The 21,657-nt window shown below is 46.9% G+C and overlaps 1 protein-coding gene across 1 annotated transcript; it reads left to right on the forward strand.

Annotated features, from left to right (window-relative positions):
- The first annotated feature begins 5,262 nt into the window (after window positions 1-5,262).
- nr1d1 (nuclear receptor subfamily 1, group d, member 1) lies at window positions 5,263-21,128 on the forward strand. The gene is made up of 8 exons (XM_056287389.1): window positions 5,263-5,781; window positions 14,871-15,134; window positions 15,886-15,974; window positions 16,198-16,342; window positions 16,601-17,343; window positions 17,531-17,716; window positions 18,365-18,575; window positions 19,315-21,128. Exons 1-8 carry the CDS (start codon window positions 5,703-5,705, stop codon window positions 19,533-19,535), a joined length of 1,938 nt encoding a protein of 645 aa, XP_056143364.1. The 5' UTR covers window positions 5,263-5,702; the 3' UTR covers window positions 19,536-21,128.
- The last annotated feature ends 529 nt before the right edge of the window (window positions 21,129-21,657 follow it).

Genomic DNA, 21,657 nt, shown 5'->3' on the forward strand with positions numbered 1-21,657 from the left:
GGATTTGACCAGGGGCCAGTGAAGGTGGACAAGGGTGGGAGTGATGTGTTGCCAGGGCTTCATGCAGGTGAGCACCCGCACCAACCATTCTAACGGGGGGATATCTAGTACAGGATGAGTTTTCTACTGCAACTACTACTATTACAGTTCCAGCAATTGTAGTTCCACTGGACTAGTTTGGGGATTAGTGTCTTGCTCAATGGTAAGATGACAGCAGTTTTTGAAAGATGTGAAAGTTTTTGTTTGTTTTTTTTTTACTCTGCCTGCCCAGACAGAATCAGTTTTGGATTTTATTGTTGATATTACATCACTGTGACTAAAACTGAGGTGGCTAATGCATTTGTTTCCCTAAGGTTGCAATCAATCAATCAATCAATCAAGCAAACAATCAAGCAAGCAAGCAAGCTTTATTGTATAGTACATTTTGTACCTCTTTTTTGTAAATTTTTGCTCTTTTCCTTTCACCTGCATTTAATACAATTCAGCCTGATCGACTCCTGACCAAAATTATTCGTTTACAGTTCAATCCAAAACTTATTTACTGGTACAACTCTTTTCGCACAAACAGAATACAGCTGGTAAAGGTAAAAGATACACTTTCCTCTCCGATCAGGGATAATGTTGGAGCACCTCAAGGCTGCATTAGCTCACCTATGTTGTTCACATTGTACACTGCTGATTGCACCACCTATGTGCCCAACCAGTGTCTTTAGATTGTACCAGTGTAATGTTGACTGGCTAAATGAATGTTGTGATAAAAATGCTCTCATCATCAATACTAACAAGACAGAGGAAATTATTTTTAGCCTTCCTTCTGATTGTCAGCTGTCTCCAGCGACAATTCACAACTTAGAAATTAAATGAGTCTCTTCATAGAAATACCAGGATGTTATGATGGATACCACCCTATCATGGACTTCTCATACAGAATTTTGTGTAAGAAGATACAGCAGCATATTCACTTTCTTTGTAGATCTTTTGGAGACTGTAGCCAGATTATTTTCCTGTTTTTTAAATCAGTCATTCAGAGTGTCATGCTGCACTGCAGAACGGCCTGCCTCAGCAGCCTATCTACTGCTACTACTACTATTTTTGGCTGCTCCCATTAGGGGTCGCCACAGCGGATCGTCCATTTCCATTTCTTCCTGTCCTCTGCATCTTCCTCTGTCACACCAGCCACCTGCATGTCTTCTCTCACCACATCCATAAACCTCCTCTTTGGCCTTCCTCTTCTCCTCTTCCCTAGCTGCTCCATATTCAGCATCTTTCTCCCAATATACCCAGCATCTCTCTTCCACACATGTCCAAGCCATCTCAATCTTGTCTCTCTTGCTTTGTCTCCAAACTGTCCAACTTGAGCGGTCCCTCTAATATAATCGTTCCTAATCCTGTCCTTCTTCATCACTCCCAGTGAAAATCTTAGCATCTTCAACTCTGCCAACTCCAGCTCCGCCTCCTGTCTTTTCGTCAGTGCCACTGTCTCCAAACCATATAACATAGCTGGTCTCAACCATCTTGTAAACCTTCCCTTTAACTTTTGTTGGTACTCTTCTGTCGCAAATCACTCCTGACACTCTTCTCCACCCACTCCACCCTGCCTGCACTCTTTTCTTCACCTCTCTTCTGCACTCCCCGTTACTTTTGGCAGTTGACCCCAAGTATTTAAACTCCTATGCCTTCGTCACCTCCACTCCTTGCATCCTCACCATTCCACTGTCCTCCCTCTCATTCACGCATAGGTATTCCGTCTTGCTCCTACTGACTTTCATTCCTCTTCTCTCCGGTGCATACCTCCACGTCTCCAGGCTCTTCACAACCTGCACCCTACTCTCGCTACAGATCACAATGTCATCCACGAACATCATCGTCCACGAGGACTCCTGCCTGATCTCATCCGTCAACCTGTCCATCACCATTGCAAACAAGAAAGGGCTCAGAGCCTATCCTTGATGTAATCCCACCTCCAGTTTGAACCCATTTGCCATTCCAACTGCACACCTCACCATTGTCATACTCCCCTCATACATATCCTGCACCACTCCTACATACTTCTGTGAAACTTAAAACTAAACTATATGATCAAATCCAAATCTGTGCGAAGATTATTGGCCAACTTGTGGCGCCCTCCTTTCAAGCAACTCACAACAACAGCATGCTCAGACTAGCTAACAGTATCCCTTCTGATTCCCCGCATGTTTTAAAAGGAGAATACCGACTTCTGCTCTCTAATAGGCCATTTAGAGTCTTCAATTTAAACGCAACAGGCTAAAGGATTCTTTTATACGTCAGTCTATCCTGTTGCTAACCCAACATCAGTGTGCTGCTAATTGAGAGCTGAATCCAATGTGACATGTTGTACTTGTCATGACTGTTTGATGTTTTTTGTACATCTATGATAGTATGTCACATATGTAACTGTACGCTTACTTTGTGCATTAATCTTTTGAACGGAACTGCTTAAAGATGCAAAATGAATGTCAGTGCAAACTGACAAAGTTGTATCGTATTGTATCGTATCATATCTTACAATGCAATGCAATGCACTTTACATGAGAATAGGTAAAAACAAATACATAGAAATGTATTTTATGCATCAGTGTTTGTGAATCCTTGATTTCCTCAATCTATCAAATAATTTTGGAACATGCATGAAAAAACAGTTTTGAAGAGAAGCTTTGTTTGTGTGTGTGTGTGTGTGTGTTGGGGCTAACTGACATACTGGATTGTTACTAAGAGAGCTTCTGAGCTCAATCCAGCTTCCCTGTATGAAGAAAGGTTACAAAAATGAAGGGGTTTGGGGGTGAGCTGGAGTTTGACCTTTAACCAACTTCCTGTGTTGGTTTAAATGTGGCCTATCCACACTTTCATTCTGCCTTGTACGCCCCTTCAGCTCCACTGAAGATGTAAGGCTCTCTCCTCCTTTGCTAGATAAAGTGAAAATTCCAAGTACTTCATAGTCTATGTATAACCTGAAATGGTATATTTGTTTTGCAACCTCTATCCGTGTAGGGGAAGAATTTTGCAGCAATGCTTGTCTCCTCACATTCATACATTTCCGCACATTCATACCTCAGCATAGCCTTGTTCAACCACAGTGTCTCGCTGCTAGCCACTGCACAGCTGCACGGTAGCAGCTCGGGGTTAAGTGCCCCGCTCAGGGGAACGTTAGCTGCTGTATTCAACGGAGCAGAGAGCATGAAGTTGGTCTTCTTCACACCAGCTTTTTTACTATTCATCCACTGATTCAAGCCAGCAACCTTCACAATGCCTCTTCTCTGACGCACAGACATCTTCTGTCCCCAGGGTAACGGAGTAATCTGAGAAAAGTTTGTAATCACGGAATCATTGGACTTCAATTTTCCGAATCAGAGTCAGAATACTTTATTAATCCCTGAGGGGAAATTGGGTCCTATTACAGACACTCATGCTCTAGTGAAGAAAAAATAACAAGATACAAGATAGCAAGAAAATAGAAATAAATCCCAGCAGTCATTGGGTGGCGGGTGGGGGGACACCCTGGACAGGCCACCAGTCCATCACAGGGCTCACACACACACACACACACACATACACACACACACACACACACACACACACACACACACACACACACACACACACACACACACACACACACACACACACACACACACACACATACGCGCACACACACACACACACACACACACACACACACACACACACAACTCGGGACAATTTAGTACGGCTGATTCACCTGACTTACATGTCTTTGGACTGTGGGAGGAAACCAGAGCACCAGGGGGAAACCCGCGCAGACATGGGGAGACCATGCATACTCCACACAGACGACGACCCCCAAGGTTGGACAACCCCGGGGCTCGAACACAATGACTGCTGTGGCTAGGCTCTAGCTTCTCTGCGACCCTGAGTAAGGATAGGTGGTTTGGATAATGGATGGATGGATAGAAATAAATAGAAATAAGAAAATAGCAATGAATAGAAATAGAAGATAAAATAAGAAATAGAAATAAGAATAAAATATGTAAACATATGTGCACCACGCTCTAACATATAACACCCCATCTATACTGTATTACTGCAGTATGAAACAAACAACACAACAACAAAAAACGCCTTCTGGTGATGGTCTATATCTCATGTCTTCTCCTAGCTCACCACCTTGTCGTGGTGGAAAAGCTTGCGTGTACCAATGATCCCAAGCGTTTTGCAGTCCGGAGCTTGGCTGCTGGTAGGGTCACCCAAGGCGGATAGGTCAAGTGGGAGGTTCCAGATGAAGCACGATCCAACAAAGACCTCAATGGTGGAACTGGCGGAAGATGTCTCCAGGTCACAACAGCAGTGAAGGTGGATGAAGGCTGCAACAGAGGGTGGTCCCCAGTCATCTTGGTTCTCCATGCCATTGGACTCTGGCCACCCCCTGCCAAGGACCATGTGGTGGCTGCAGGTGCATCAGCCTCTCCACGTAAAAAGCTGTTACGTGCAGGTGTCCTCCCATTACGCGGCTCCAGGATCAGCCTCTACACCCACCTGAGGAGTCAGAGGGAGGACGGTCATACTCAACCCCGAGTGACCGCAGATGATGATGATAGCTCATGTCATGTATTTACCTGCACCGCATGGTGAATTCTATTCATTTGACTCCAAAGTAGCCAACATTAAAACAAAGCATATAGAATTCACATTGTGGTTTAGGCCTTGTGGTCGTGGGGTGAATAGAAAAGGTAGAAAGCTACTAAATGATGTCGGTTGTCATTCTTACAGTATTCAAAATCCGAATTCACGGTCAGTCTATGTTTAACTTTGTATTTCTGTTTTCTTGCTGATCTGTTATTCAGAATATGATGACTGTCTGAATACCAAGGCTGAACATATTTCTCTTTGTCTTTCTCTTCTCTAGCTATTCTTTTTATCTTCCTCTCCTCTCCTCCCCTTACTATCTATCGCCTGTTTCCCACCAACACTCATGCCTTTGCCAACAACGTCAATACAGCTTTGGTTTCCAGGGGAAAACTACAAGAGAGAGAGAGAGAGAGAGAGAGAGAGAGAGAGAGAGAGAGAGAGAGAGAGAGAGAGAGAGAGAGAGAGAGAGAGAGAGAGAGAGAGAGAGAGAGAGAGAGAGAGAGAGAGAGAGAGAGATCTTCGCCTACATGTCCCATAAACGCTCGGGTGGAGCCGGCAGCTCCACGTGCGCGGAGATTTAAAAAGTACAGAGAGAAAGTGTGTCACTGGGGCACGAGGCTCTCCCCGCGGTCACATGGTCCCGTTTTCTGCCGCGTGCGGCCAGAAGGGGAGAGAGAGGGAGAGACAGAGAGAGAGAGAGAGCTAGAGAGTGAGCGAGAGAGAGATTTGCCTAGCAGCAAAAGAGGGAGGAAGAAACAAGAGGCTCATAGCGACACACATAGAGAAAGGCAGAAAGTGACAGCACAGACGGCGTGCCTCTTTTTTCACACATCAGACAGAGAGAGAGAGAGCAAAAGAGAGAGAGGTAGATCAGGCTCAGCCACAGCTTCCTGCAGCAGCATTTACAGCAACAGAGCAGCTATATCGTTGTGTCGAGGGAAGACGATGGTGTCTGTAGCAGCAGCTTTATGAATCGAGTCTCTTCTCCCTGCTCCTCGAAAAGAGATACAGAAACGATCGACTTTTAACTGAGTTTATTGACCGATAAGGAGGCTCTCCAGGTTTCAGAACATCTCTGCATGACTCTCTCGGAGCTCAGAATGACGACTGCAATGGACACAAATAACAATAACAACAACAACAACAATAACAACACAGGTAAGCAGAAAAGTTGCTTCCCTGCTCTGTGCTTTATGTTGACGGCATCACCTCGCTTGTGACCGCTGCGGCGTTGTTGTCTTGTCTGACGACTTCTCTATATCTCATTGTATCGTACAAGATCCAGTATAACAAGGTGATGGAATAATGTGTCACGAAGTTTTGTTGTCTGCAGTGCTAAAGACTTGCAGGAGAGTGCTTTGGTGTAAACAGTACAAGTTCAGTGGCTCTAGGCTAAGTTCATCCAAAACTCTTTAACTGTCACGTATAGCCAGTGGCGTTGTCCGAACTCGCATCATGCGTAAAAAATGGAGTTGGTCTCAACCTTGCTTACGGTTTACTCATCCATTCCTTAATGTCAGATTGTGAAATATGTGGACTTTTGTGACTCGAAACGCCGGATTTCGATATACTACATACGCCAGGTTCGCTTCTCGCCAAGGCTCCTTGTTGACTGTATCGTACGTAAAAAATGAAAAGACACGTTTCCGGCCAGTTTTAATGGCGACTCGTTGATGATGTGATGTTGCACGATTACTGGGAATTAGGGCTTTGGCTCTCAGGGTGCGGGGGTAACCTACAAACCCCAATTCCCATGAAGTGGGGGCGTTGTGTAAAACGTAAATAAAAACAGAATACAATGATACGATACACTACAGAGACAAGATATTTAATGTTCAAACTGATAAACTTTGTTTTTTGTTTTTTTGCAAATATTCACTCATTTTGAATTTGATGCCTGCAACACCTTTCCTTTTAACAACGCTCAATAAGCGTTTGGGAACTGAGGACACTAATTGTTGAAGCTTTGTAGGTGGAATTCTTTCCCATTCTTGCTTGATGTACGACTTCAGTTGCTCAACAGTCCGGGGTCTCCGTTGTCGTATGTTGCGCTTCATAATGCGCCACACATTTTCAATGGGAGACAGGTCTGGACTGCAGGCAGGGCAGTCTAGTACCCGCACTCTTTTACTACGAAGCCACGCTGTTGTAACACGTGCAGAAAGTGGCTTGGCATTGTCTTGCTGAAATAAGCAGGGACGTCCCTGAGAAAGACGTCGCTTGGATGGCAGCATATGTTGCTCCAAAACCTGTACGTACCTTTCAGCATTAATGGTGCCTTCACAGATGTGTAAGTTACCCATGATGCCATGGGCACTAACACCCCCCATACCATCACAGATGCTGGCTTTTGAACTTTTAAGCTGATAACAATCTGGATGGTCCTCTTCCTCTTTAGGGGGCCCAGAGAAGCCGGCGGCGTTTCTGGGTGTTGTTGATATATGGCTTTCGCTTTGCATGGTAGAGTTTTAACTTGCACTTGTAGAGACGAACTGTGTTAACTGATGATGGTTTTCCCAAGTGTTCCTGAGCCCACGTAGTAATATCCTTTACAGAATGATGTCGGTTTTTAATGCAGTGCCGCCTGAGGAATCGAAGGTCACGGGCATTCAATGTTGGTTTTCGGCCTCGTCGCTTATCTGCAGAGATTTCTCCGGATTCTCTGAATCTTTTGATGATATTGTAGCGAATTTGGGGGACAACGCAACCACAGGAACTGCCGTGGCCGGGAAGCGAACCCGTATCGCCCATATTATGGACTGTAGATGATGAAATCCATACATTCCTTGCAATTGTACGTTGAGAAACGTTGTTCTTAAACTGTTGGACTATTTGCTCACGCAGTTGTTCACAAAGTGGTGAACCTCGCCCCATCCTGACACCCAGTCATGACACTCACCTGTTTCCAATTAACCTGTTCACCTGCGGAATGTTCCAAACAGGTGTTTTTTGAGCATTCCTCAACTTTCCCAGTCTTTTGTTGCCCCTGTCGGGGTTTGTATATGGATTTGCTCTGCGCAAAAATGGCTTCTCCAAGTAGTAGCCTACTTCAGCAATTTGCTCCAAATCCAACTGTGATATGAACACTACATGACACACTGAATATTCAGGATGATTGCGAGACTGGGTTGGTGTTTAAAATATCTGGGCTGCCTTACTGCCCCAATTAATACGTCATTCTTCGGCTCACATGGGATCACGAAGGCTATGATGGCTTTATGAGTATTGGATGCAACGTGCCGCATAGTGGGCTACTTTAAAAAAAGAGGTTGGGAATGATATAAAGACAGGATGTTTAGACAGAGGAACACAGTGAGCGCTCGTCGTTGTGTTCAGGTCTGCTGTTCTGTAGCAAAAGGGCGATAAATTGCGTAAAGAGTGCCAAATTCGCCCAAACACAAGTCCCTGTTTTGTGTCGTGAGTGTGTCTCCGGACATCACGGGTCCCGTCAGCGTGCTCCGGTAGATTTCGAGGAAGTAGGTCATGACAGGTGGGTCGGTGTCAGGTGGAGCAGCCGGTAACTCGTTGATGTGCGTGTGTGAGAGCGTGTTTGTGTGCGAGTTCCGGCCAGCCCCCGATGCGTTCACATGGACCGGCGGGTCGAGCCATGTGCGTTTTGTTTTCACTGCGCTCTGCTTCCCGACGCCTCATCCGATTGGCTACAGTAAAGCTCGAGCTCATTGCATAATTCTTCCATCATTCACTCACTCACTCACACACACACACCTCTTCCTCTCCCTTCCCTTCCATTTTTCCTATAGCTGACCCTGTGTGCTCCCCTCTGCCCTCCCCTCTTTCCTCCCTTTTCTCCGATGCATGCCTGCCCTGCCATATGCGTTCTTACATTAGCTTGGTGTAGGGAGGGAACAGCAGCCTTTGTGACCGGGGTAGGGCGTCATTCCCTCCCGTGGCAGTCGGAAAGTAAGTGGGACACTGGCCGAAACCAATCTGATGCGTCTTGACTCCCCTCCTTCTCTCTGTATGACACAGTTACACAGGAAGCCAAGCCAATAAGCACGACAAACTGATTAGACCCCCCCCCCTCAGCTGTGGGTGATAGTATCCAAGTTTAACTTCGTCATAGTTTTATACAACAATGGAGGCTAGATCCGTCATTGGGTGATAGTTAGCCTTTAGGGTCAGAGCCATGCATAATGTACAGGGTTTATTTAAGTAGGCTACTTCATCCATATTCCCTTATTTTTTTCCAGATTTTTTTTCACGAATGTGGAATAGCAGTTGACTGTGCTGAACGTGTGTTGTTTTGAGAGTAAGATAAAAACATCACCCTCTTTCTGCTCCTTCGAGACAACCCTGACATAGGTGTTAATGTAAAAATCCCTTGAAAGTGTAAACTAACCTTACTCTAGTTTTGAAACCCGGAAATTCCGACGTTTGCGTGTACAGTGTTTTTTTGGAACAGCGTCCGCCAGGTACCATGGACAGCGCCAGACATCAGCGTGTGTACACGTGTGTGTATACGTGTACATGTGTAGCGTGTGTGTGTTCAGTATGGGGGAAACGTGAGCCGAGGCGGAGGGGGCGGGAAGGAAGTGGGGTGTGTGTGTCCTGTGGGCGGGACTTGCGGGAGCCAGTCTCGTTGCGCAGCCTGCTCTCCGAGGACGCACGTGGCGCAGGGGCGTGACTGGAACACACGAGCCTCTCCCCGACCTTGCACGAGGGAGACTCGCTGCAGCAAACAAGCCGGGACAACACACACACACGCACACACACACACACGTTTTGTTCAGATAAGTCCTTTAAATAGCCTTCTCTTCGAAAATCCGCCCAATATGTTTCCCGTTGTCACTTTGTGACCTTCATCTCACCGATACGTAGGTTTGCTAATTGGACATGAGTTCGTGGGCTGTCATTAAATTTTGTCGGCTTGATGAACGAATGGGCTCCTGAAATCTGCGATCTAACGTGTGTTATAAGGGAAGGTCGTTAATGTACCCACTGAAGCAGTGTGGACACCTATTACTTCCACACTTAGTCCTAAAATGCCGTGCGGATATCGATGTCTGACATCTTGTGAGACGAGTTGCTTTAGTTTGATTTCCTCTTGCTGTTTGGTTTTATGTCACGCTGACCCATTTGGACGCCTGGAAAGCGGTCCTGACACGCCGGCTCTTATGTAATGGGTCAGTGAAAAGGCGGCGGCCGGATTCACTCTCCAAAGTTCCGCTTCTTGGTGTCTCTATTTAGACTTTTTCTTTTTTTCTCGTCTCCCCTCTGAATACAGATCTCTCCAAGTTTAAAATATATTTACCTTTTACTTTATTTATTCACTTTATCTATTTACTCGTTAAAAGCTCTTTCAGCGGGTGGCAAACGAGTCAGCACTGTAAAATACTGGAGATGTAAAATTTGTAGAACCTTCGAGACCTTCCTGACCACTGTGCTAAGTGTCTTGAGTTCATTTGCGGCAGAGAGACTGGACTGAGCGAATGCACCAGAACATTAGAGAATGATGTTGCTCGTTAGTATGTAATGTAAATCATTTTTGCCTGGATAATTAGTTTAGCGTTGAATAAGTGGGGAAGGGGGACAGGAAAGGTTTGATGGGAGGAGTGTCTGGAGAGAGATTCTGGAGGAAATTCGAGTCACATGGGAGGAATGAGGAATCGAGGCAGGAGAACGAATGAAGAAAGAGACGAGCGCACAGGGAAGAGGAGAGAGTGACGGAGGGAGGGACAGGGGACGAGGACAGGCGACAGACGGAAAACAATTGAGAAAGGGAGAAGCAGGAGAAAAAAAAGACGGGATAAAAGATGTCCAGAGACTAAAAGTCTTAAACAAAGAGAGAGGTGTAACGCGAAAGAGGAGAGGGGAAACAGAAACAGAAAGAAGCCACCAAGGGTAGCGTAAGATAGAGTGCGATAGAAAAGGGAGGAAGAGAATGATTCATAGAGAAAGAGAGATTGGTGCAGTTGAGGGGGAGGGGGCGCGGCCGTGGGAGGAGCGAACAGCAGCAGAACAGACGGGCGCACGTGCCGAGTTGCTGTGGGGACACCTGACACAGTGACCCTCTGACCCTCTGTTCCAGTGTCGACACTGACGTCATCGCCGAACGACTGACTTGACTGGTTGACTGGATACGCGGCTGAATAACGGAGGGACTAACTGAGTAACTGACTGGCAGGCTGACTGACCAGCCGGAGTAGCTTCACGCCCGACTGGACGAGGAGAGCTTTTACTGACTTACTGACCAACTGATTGGCCGACTGAGTGACGCTTCAATGAACATTTGTATTAACGGATTAATTGAGTTTTTTTGGGGGGGGGGGTTGGGACACGTGCCTGTGTGTATGTTTACAGAACAGATCAGACTGGAGCTGCATCTCAGTAACACACCTTGTCTAAACTCTGTCAGGAACCACAGGATTGTGGTTTGTCCTGTTTCCTTTAGTGCCAGCTCGTGATGACAAGCCCCCCCCCCCACACACACACGAACACCGAGACAATAGGCCCAACTGTAGCCTTCCCCGCCACGGAGCCAAGAGTTTTATTGCCAAAGGGACCTTTGCACGTAAAAGGAAATAAACACAGTGGGTTGGCGGAGTAAAACAAATAGTAAAAACTGCATATACAAACGAGATGGGTAGGAGGCCTCTTGTCACGTGGTCACTGTCAAAGCCTGACGGATTGCGTTGTCAGAGTGCTGTAATAGTACAATGATAAAAAAAAAAAAACAGGAATGAATAAAACACAGAATAGGCAGTACATACAAACGTGTCCTTCGTACCCTTCAGTTGAACCTGACACCTGTAGCGAATTCGGGGCAGCCGGGAACCGCCGCAGCCGAGAAACGGGTCACTACGTTAACCAGCCGACTAAAGGGTCCGACCTGTTAGCCAAGGGGCTAGCGAGTCTACTCATCCGTGGTCGTTACAACGTTCACCCAGTAAAAATCACTGCATGGCTAGAGTATTACCAAGGACCCTGGCCTTCATTCAGCATGCTGTCATACCTACACTGCTCGGCCCGGTCGTCACTATTCCGTTGTGACTGTCGTGTGGAAAAATACACTAATGCCTCTGTAGGAAAAAACTCCATGTGACTTGCACTTGAAACTGTGTTTCTAATCTGATTTTTGGGGGGGAAAAACCCCACAGTCCTTATTGTGTTGCGCCATAGAGCTATGGGGATGTGGTAAAAGACTGCTACCTAAATTTAAAACAAAATGTTGGCCATGCAGATACGACTTTTCTTCTTCTGCTTTCCTAAAAGAACAAGTAGTGTTTTTTCAGCTAGGTGGATTTCATCTTTCAACAGCAATGTTAAGATACATTTTGGTAGGCTTTATTTGTGCTTTATATGATAAAAAAGAAAGAAATCTAAGGTGTAAGTCCTACATAATGACAGTAACATTTTATAATAAATCCAAGGACGTAATCTAGCCAAACCCAAACTATCCATCATAACGTGTGTGTGTGTGTGTGTGTGTGTGTGTGTGTGTGTGTGTGTGTGTGTGTGTGTGTGTGTGTGTGTGTGTGTGTGTGTGTGTGTGTGCAATACAAGCTTGCTTGTCGTATCTGTGCAACTCTGCTCTAGTTGATGTACGAGAGCTTACATGTGTTTGTGTGTGCACGTGCATGCCTTTTTGTGGCAACTTTAATATCTGGGGGCATGTGACTTCTTCCCCTAGTGCACTATTTGTGTCAGTCCTTAGCAAACATTCTTTTTTGTGTGTTTGTCTCTTGGCGAAAGCTTGCTTGTCTGCATACTAACAAGCCTTGTTGTGCATGTGTGTTCAACCTTGCATATCTTTTTTTGTGGCACGAGTGTGCGTGCGAAGCCGTTTTGTGTGCCACTGCGTGCCACATGATAAAAGACTAACAGCTGCAGTAAAAGGCAGTCGGCAGTCATTGCTGCATGTGTGTGTGTGTGTGTGGGGGGGTGTGGGTGTGGGTGTGTGTGTGTCTTATTCTTCTGTGCCATATCTAGAGAGACATACGGATAGAAAAGCAGGCACCACGTGCGGCCCTGGCACGTGGGCACAGTTAAAGCAGCAGTTTCAGAAGGAGGAGGGGAAGGGGGGAGATAAAGAGAGAAAGAGAATGGGGAACTCTTCTCTCCGAGGAGCGTTTTGTGTTCTCAAACTAAATCACAGAGTCTCTCCTGCCTGCCAGCGCTCCACACAGCCCTGTGGTCGTTGATATAATTGATGCCCATTGTAGTGTGGGGACTGTCACCTTGTTCAGTTCCTGTAATGACCACACGCACACACACACACACACACACACACACACACACACACACACACACACACACACACACACACACACACACACACACACACACACACACACACACAGTCGATAGCGTCTCGGCTGTGCAGCCCAAGTCACCCTGCTGTCATCAGTGACTTCGCACAAGCTGGGCTACAGTAGAATAGTCTGCAAAGTCACCATAGTAGGCATCCTCAACAAAGAAACACATTCAGTTTGAGAGTGGCTTTGGAAACGGAGGAAACGCAGCGGCTTCGAAGCTCTGGGGACTTCAGTATCCGAGCTGCGTGTATTTTTGCGGAGCCCAGTGAATTGATCCCTCAGCCGAGCGGGGGCCTGGCATGTGTGGGCAGAAGTCTCAGTGGCGCCGATCCATCCTGTATTCCACCTGGTCCAACAGACGGGATCTGGAAGGTTCTGGTGTCGGGTACTCTTCTCACGTGGCTCAACCGCCCCCCTCCCTCTGCCAGCTCAGACAGCCTCCATCCATCAATCTCCCTCTATCTACCCCCCTCTCTCTCTCCTTTACTGTTATGTGCTGTACAAGGTTGTGTCCATGACCAAATCCAGACCAGATTTGGTATTTGAGAATAAATGTAATGCTAAGTTCCTTGATCTCTTCTCTACCATATGAATGATTATTAGTTACATATAGCAAAACGAATATTGAAACAGCCTCTACCAATGGCCTAAACTATGAATGCCATAGACGGCATGCATTGTTTTAATTGCTTATATTTTCAATTGTCAATTCCCAAACCTTTATTAATGCAGAAGCACTTACTATGAGGGGGCAGCAAAATGCCTTGCTCAGTGGCTCTTTGCCATCCCTGGAATCGTACTCGGACATGGCTGCCAGATGACTCTGGCTAGCGTTTCCTGAAGCACACAAGGCATCATGGGGGATTTCAAGGAACTTTTTCTTTTGTGCAGACAGGCATAAGGGAAGGAGGCGGGGTGGAGGACAAGGGGGAGGAGGCTCGGTTCATGAGAGGAGGAAAGGCAGAGTTGGAGGAGGAGCCCCCCGGCTCCCCTGTCCTCCCCCATGCACAATTCCTAGAAAGCCAAGTTGTTTTGAAGTGTCTTTCCATACTGCGGCCCCCCCGCCCCCACCGGTTGCCACGGTGACAGAATAAACAGCCAGGCCCTCCTTGCGTAATCATCTGTCATCTGTCCCACCCACCTGCATACCAGAGGGAGCTATGGAGACATTCGGGAAAACACAAGAAACACACACACACACACACATATGCACGTGAGTGTGTCTACGCACATCCAGTCATACACACACACACACACACACACACACACACACACACACACACACCTACACACAAGCACGTGCACACACACATGCAGATAAAGCCGCCCCCTCATGCCTGGCTCTCTGAGGGAATCAGAGGGTGTCCAACTGTTGATAGACAGCCTGCCCCTTCATCTCTCTCTCTCTCTTTCTCTTACTTCTTTCACATTATTTCAGTTTATCTTTGTTTGCCTATGTATGTCCCTGGCCGCATCCCACACGTGACGTGCAATTCCGTGACAAACCCCATCTTGTTCTTTACGGCACCCAACCCCACTTAACTGTAGTTCTGACTGTTGCGCAAGAACTGGGAAATCATCTCTGCAACATCTTTGAAAAACCAGTAATCTGTAAAATATATTTTGTTTGCCTCTGTTTGAGGTCAACGATAGCTACAGGGTCTTCCATGGTTTTGGGTGATGTTCACATAGCCGAACCTGTTTAGATGAGAATTGTGGGGGATACTGGTCCTGCCAACTCAACTATAAATCCATGCCCTAATGGTGTCAACACTAGCCCATGTGTGGCCGGTGACCTTTGACTTTTGCTTCAGTAAACCCTCCGCTAATATGGAGTCAGCTGTCAAACTCACTCCTCTCTCTCTCTCTCTCTCTCTCTCTCTCTCTCTCTCTCTCTCTCTCTCTCTCTCTCTCTCTCTCTCTCTCTCTCTCTCTCTCTCTCTCTCCTTCTCTCTCCCTTTTGCCCTCCAGGAGGAGTGATCTCCTACGTGGGCCCATGTGGGGGAACCAGTCCGGTGTCCATGTGCAGTGAAAACTCCAATTCCCAGCCATGCTTCACCTCGTCCTCCCCTCATTCCTTCTTCAGCAGCAGCAGCAGCTCCAGTTCGGGCTCGGCGGGGGAAGACGGCTCCTCCTCCTCTTCCTCGTCATCCTCATCAGGGGCATCCCCCCGTCGCCGTGACGATGGCAGCTCCCTGAGGGCGTCGCCCAGCAAGTCTGTGGCCAGCCTCACCAGTAAGCACCATTTAAGCAGTGGTCCAAACAGCAGGGTGGATGTAAGAAAACAACCTGTGAATCCGCAAAAAAATAAATTAAAAAAAATGTTATTTTTCAGCTGGGTTGGCTTTCCAACAGGAAGATTATGTAATTTAAAATTATATAACTAGCCTAGAGCAAATTTATAAATCTTTTATAAATGACCAAGTGACCTTTGAATACACATTTTTTTTAAAAATGAGAAGGTAAAGGAACAACAATTCCCAGCAGTAAAATGCTGATTTGACTAGTTTACCACATTTCCTTGTTGCATCTAACTCTGTGTATATTCAAATAAAGATGATTGTTCAAAGGCCAGTGACAAGATCGCTCGTATTCTAATATCACATGCCTGACGCCGCGCTAACGAGCCCTGTATAATCTACACTATATAGATGATCCCACAGTAAAACAGAAGGGCAGAAATAGACTCCCGATGCTAAAGAACATAAATTAACACTTGGGCATCTTGAATTCTATTTGAGTAGTTTCTCATCAGTCACATTAAGAGAAATAGTTCCGGTATCAGTCCCTGGTATCACTTTTAGTGCACACTACTGAAGTGAATGGATGTGACTAGCCACAAGCTAGATAGATTCGACCGGGCCAATTCTAACCTATTGAGGATGTCAATTTTAAAACCACCAAGTCTTGAATCAGAACCCTGAGTTCTATCATGTGTTTGACCTGCAGCCTGACACTTTGTGTGTGTGTGTGTGTTTTCTCTCAGAACTGAACGGCATGGTGTTGCTGTGTAAGGTCTGCGGCGACGTGGCCTCAGGTTTCCACTACGGTGTGCACGCCTGCGAAGGCTGCAAGGTAAGAAAGACACACACATACAAATCTACGTTATCTAAACTTTTCATCGTTAGTTGCTCATTACTGACCATAAACTTCACTCCGATCAATTAATCTAGATACTAATCAGTCAGCTGAGTCAATAAGCTATCGGCCATTCAGTCAATCCATAAATCAGTCAGTCTTTAAGTCAGTCAGTCAGTCGGTCAGTGGATGAAACAGTAACATGGTTGTGGTTTTGTAGGGGTTTTTCCGCCGCAGCATCCAGCAGAACATCCAGTATAAGAAGTGTCTGAAGAACGACAGCTGCACCATCATGAGGATCAACAGGAACCGATGTCAGCAGTGTCGCTTTAAGAAGTGCCTGTCTGTCGGCATGAGCAGAGATGGTATGTGTCTCCATCTGACTGTCTGTCTGTCCGTCCGTCCGTCTGTCCGTCTGTCTGTCTGTCTGTCCGTCTGTCTGTCTGTCTGTCTGTCTGTCTGTCTGCTGTGTTGGTGTATGCAGAGATGGGAAGGAAGATTAAGGGGTTAGTTTGATTTTGTACGTTTACCCACAGTAAAGTATCCTCTCTCTCTCTCTCTCTCTCTCTCTCTCTCTCTCTCTCTCTCTCTCTCTCTCTCTCTCTCTCTCTCTCTCTCTCTAGCGGTGCGTTTTGGTCGTATCCCTAAGCGGGAGAAGCAGAGGATGCTGGCTGAGATGCAAAGCGCCATGAACAACATGGTCAACAACCAGCTGCAGAATGACTTCCAGCTAGCGAGCCTTTCCTCCTCCGGCTCCTCTTCCTCCTCCTGTTCCTCCTCCTCCTCCTCCTCATCTCCGTGCCCGGGGGTAACCATCGCTCCTCAGCCACAGCCCCCGGCCCTCCCTCTCACCCCTTCATCTCCTTCTCCGCCCGCACCGGCCTCCTCTCCACTGCCTCCTACCATGCTGTGCGTGCCTCCTCCCTCTCAGAGCCCCTCCCCCATTATGTTGGCCTCCCCCGTCTCTCCCCCCCTCTGCCCCCCAAGCCCCGGGGTGGACTCCACCATCACTGCCATTGCCCGGGCTCATCGCGAGACCTTCCTGTACGCCCACGACAAGCTGACTGTTCCCCACGCACCACAGCAGAACCACCAGTACCACAACGGAGAGTTGGACAACTGGGGGCCCAACCGATGCCCCAACGGTTACCACGCCGACGGCCACAACACCATCTTTCACCACAACAACAACCTGACCACTGGGTGCAACGGTTACCTGCAGACTGAAAACGGTCAGAACATCATGCGTCAACAGTTTAGCAACGGGAGGCGGAGTCTGCACAACAGTAACGTGTTTGGAGGCGACGGCCTGATCAGTCACGCCCCCCAGAACTGCCCAATGAAGACCCGCACAGGCATAGTGCTGGTAAGAACCGATCTATCTATCTATCTATCTATCTATCTATCTATCTATCTATCTATCTATCTATCTATCTATCTATCTATCTATCTATCTATCTATCTATCTATCTATCTATCTATCTATCTATCTATCTATCTGTCTTATCTATCTACCTATCTATGTCTTCATCTGTTTTTCACTGTCTTTGCAGGCATGTCCCATGAACATGTGTCCCCAGGCGGACCCCTCCAAGACTCCCCAGGAGATCTGGGAGGACTTCTCTCTTTCCTTCACTCCTGCCGTGAGGGAGGTGGTGGAGTTTGCAAAACATATCCCAGGATTCAGCACTCTTTCACAGAATGACCAGGTCACCCTGCTGAAGGCCGGGACCTTCGAGGTATGCAAGCAAGGAACACAAGGACACACACACACACACACACACACACACACCATCATCATCATCATCATCATCATCAGGATTCTACCGAGTGTTGACACATTCTAGTTTAAAGTAAGATAACGTAATAGAGACATAGGCTTAGATAGCTCTGACCACAAGAAACACTTAAGAGGGATTTCCAGAGTGGTCACACAGCGGCCTGAACTTCATACAAAAACCACATGTTCAGAATCAGATCTAGAATCTCGTATGGGATCAACCAGCGAAACTACGACAGCAATAAAGACAAATATACAAAGATAAAGATGAACAGAGATGAATGTGCAGAAAGCCTGATAGACAGACAGACGGACAGACAGACAGACAGACAGACAGACAGACACACACGCACACACACACACACACACACAACAGATAGAGGGATAGAAAAACGGAAAGGTAGTCAGACGGATAAACGCAGAGTCAGACAGATAGTCCGACATAAAAAAAGACAGATAAAAGAATAGAGAGAGACACTCGGCCAGCAAGCCAGCCATACAAACATATAGACAGACAGACAGACACAAAGACAACAAAGAAGATGGACAGAAAAACAGACATACATAACTAACAGCCTCCCCCCTTCAAACACCCACCCTCCCCCAGGTGCTGATGGTGCGCTTCGCCTCGCTGTTTAACGTGAAGGAGCAGACGGTAACCTTCATCTCCGGCGCCACCTACGGGCTGGAGGAGCTGCGGGCCATGGGCATGGGAGAACTCCTCGGCGCCATGTTTGATTTCAGCCACAAGCTGTCCACACTGGAGCTCAGCGCCGAGGAGCTGGGTCTATTCACCGCCGTGGTTCTGGTGTCAGCAGGTGAGCGGGGTTGGGGTGAAGGGAGGGCGGTGCCGATAAAAAAATGAGTCAGACATGTGGAGTGGTGGGCGTCCGGGTCGCGTAGCGGTCTATTCTGTTGCCTACCAACATGGGGATCGCCAGTTCGAACCCCCATGTTACCTCCGGCTTGGTCGGGCGTCCCAACAGACATGATTGGCTGTGTCTGCGGGTGGGAAGTCAGATATGGGTATGTGTCCTGGTCGCTGCACTAGCGCCTCCTCTGGTCGGTCGGGGCACCTGTTCGGGGGGGAAACTGGGGGGAATAGCGTGATCCTCCCACCCGCTACGTCCCCCTGGCGAAACTCCTCACTGTCAGGTGAAAAGAAGCGGCTGGCGACTCCAAATGTATCAGAGGAGATATTTGGTAGTCTGCAGCCCTCCCCAGATCGGTAGAGGGAGGGCTGCAGACTACCAACTGGGACGGCTTGTAAAAAAGGGTAATTGGCCAAGTACAGTTGGAGAGAAAAAGGGGACAAAAAAAGAAAAAGAAATGTGGAGTGGTGAAAAGATAAAGACATTGCTTTCATAACTCAAATTCTTTCGGTCTGATTTCTAGACTTTGGCTGAGTCAGAATAGAAGTCGGACTGAATCAGAGTCGGACTCCCAAACAGTTTACAGATTGACTAATACTTGTTCTCTATCTCTCTCTTCCTGCCTCATTCTCCTCTCTCTCTCTCTCTCTCTCTCTCTCTCTCTCTCTCTCTCTCTCTCTCTCAGACCGGTCAGGGATCGAGAACGTGGCCTCTGTGGAGCAGCTCCAGGAGAGCCTGATCAGAGCCCTGCGCTCTCTGGTCAGCAAGTCCTCCCTCTCCTCCAGCAACAACCATCTCCACGGAGAATCCCCCCGCTTCACCAAGCTGCTCCTCAAGCTGCCCGACCTCCGCACGCTCAACAACATGCACTCCGAGAAACTGCTCTCCTTCCGCATCGACGCCTGAGCGTGAGGTTCCTGACCGACGTGCCACGATGATGTCAGCAGCAGCAGCAGCGCGCCGCTCTCATAAAACATGCCTCCTTACCTTAGCACTGACGCCGGTTCTACAACCATCACTATCGCTTCCTGTGTGTCGCGCGCTGATGACATCATCCACCGTGCCGCAAAAAGCACATGCGTGGGGGAGGGGGGGGTGTAGCATCTTGCCAGCGGCTGCTTGTACGTCACCGTCCTCACCTGATGATGTCATTAGTGATTATGTCATCAGCAGCGTGCAACTGTTGCTGAGTGATGACCTCATCAAGGACAAAAAGCCACTCAGGCACCTCTGACAGACTTTTATTTTTTAAAGTCTGTTGCTGTTTTAAGTCTGTTTTAAGCTGTTGCTGACTGCAAAAAGAAAACTGTAAGGCAGAATAAACTCTGTGGGCTACAAGCAGGCTCCCCGGGCTAAAACAGAGTCTGCCAGCTGCATTCAGCTATCAGAACCCTTCCTTTAACAGCCTTGAAAAGCGTATTTACACGTTGTTGGTCTTAAAGGGGGGAAATACTTAAAGAATTGGACCGTTTCAGAACCAAGGGTGAAATACTTGGTTTTGAAACCATCTCAGATTCTTCTTCCCCTCTATTCCTTACCTGACTGATGCCAGTGTCAGCCAATGGCGCAAAGGCAAAGAACACTGGTGGCTTGAGAGACTTGGGGGTGGGGTGGGGGGGATGGGCTCCCCAAAGGTGGGGGCAACCCAAGTACTTGTGACCCCAACGAATGATGACTGACCTGAAGTAAACTACACTGAACTGAAACCAAACCAAGGTGAACTAAATGAACTGAAATCTTCAAACCGACAATGCAAACCATATCCTTTTGGTGCACACACACACACACGCACACACACACACACACACACACACACACACACACAAATGCATCCTCCAGCGCACTGCCCCATACCTGCACGCAAATGCAGATATGAACGTCCAAAACAGACAGATGGACGCGTCATGCATGCACGCTCACAAACATGTGAACACACCGACACATAATTGCATGCATAGGCGTATGTGCGCGTGCGTGCACGCACACACACATACATACACACACACACACACACACCAGCGTGTAACCTCTCACAGACAACTCTGTGTGCATATTCAAGCCTCGGAGTCCAGTCAGTGACCGTACATATGCAGTAATATTTTATGCAGTAGCGTGAATTTCTCTGATTCTCAGCTCCCATATACTGTGTATAAAGCCAGTGTAAATATCAATGAATACAAAGATACAAATATACTTGAAAAGTTTGGAAAACTGTATAAACTCACATACATTATATATATATATATATATATATATATATATATATATATATATATATATATATATATATATATATTGTTAATATGAACTATGCTCATGGTGCAAATATTATTGCTCTACAAACGTGTGAGGCACAAATGTTGACGGTTTAAAAGATCTTGAGTGTATGAAATATATATGGAAAACAAGTATCCTCACTGTATGTATTTTAAACTGTGTTTTATGATGTAAAGGCATTATATATACATATATGAATATAAAAAAAGCATCTTCTATCGATCTCATCTATAAGAGCTGGTCCTTTTTTTCCCCTCCTTTCTCCTATAGTTATTTATTTCAAACGTTTCAGTTCAAAACATGATTATCTCATGCGGGGACTTGGGAAGACTTGTTAATATAAAGGAGCTGGCACATGTGGGCAAGTGACTTCTGAATATATATTTTGTCCATCGGTGCCAGAGCAATAAGGTTTACTACAGAAGGACAATTTAATTCATACAGAAGTGTTTGAAAGCGTTACTGAACATACATGTGTTGTGATTGGAAACCCACCTGAGCTATGGGAGCAGTCCGGTAGATCCAGATTTTAATCAGCTGATGCCATATCAAAAAGAAATAGGTGAGTTTGTTACGAGCAGTTCGCCCGTTTGAAACCTCCACATGGACCGGACAAGCATGGATGAGAAGAATAGATGGGAAGAAGAAGAAGAAGAACGGCACTTTAATTTGTCATTATATTTTTACAATGAATGTGTTCTTGTCACAGCCTCTCGCCCTTGACACCTGCTGACCCCCCCCCCTTCACCCC

This window comes from Lampris incognitus, chromosome 10 (assembly GCF_029633865.1).
Source record: "Lampris incognitus isolate fLamInc1 chromosome 10, fLamInc1.hap2, whole genome shotgun sequence".
Classification (NCBI taxonomy): Eukaryota; Metazoa; Chordata; class Actinopteri; order Lampriformes; family Lampridae; genus Lampris; species Lampris incognitus.

What these genes read in the sequence shown, in the direction of transcription:
- nr1d1 (XM_056287389.1), top strand. Translation starts at nt 5,703, where the DNA reads ATGACTCTCTCGGAGCTCAGAATGACGACTGCAATGGACACAAATAAC. An exon ending in TGTCGGCATGAGCAGAGATG is followed by an intron (nt 16,343 to 16,600) that starts GTATGTGTCTCC and finishes CTCTCTCTCTAG; the next exon opens with CGGTGCGTTTTGGTCGTATC. An exon ending in TGAAGGCCGGGACCTTCGAG is followed by an intron (nt 17,717 to 18,364) that starts GTATGCAAGCAA and finishes ACCCTCCCCCAG; the next exon opens with GTGCTGATGGTGCGCTTCGC.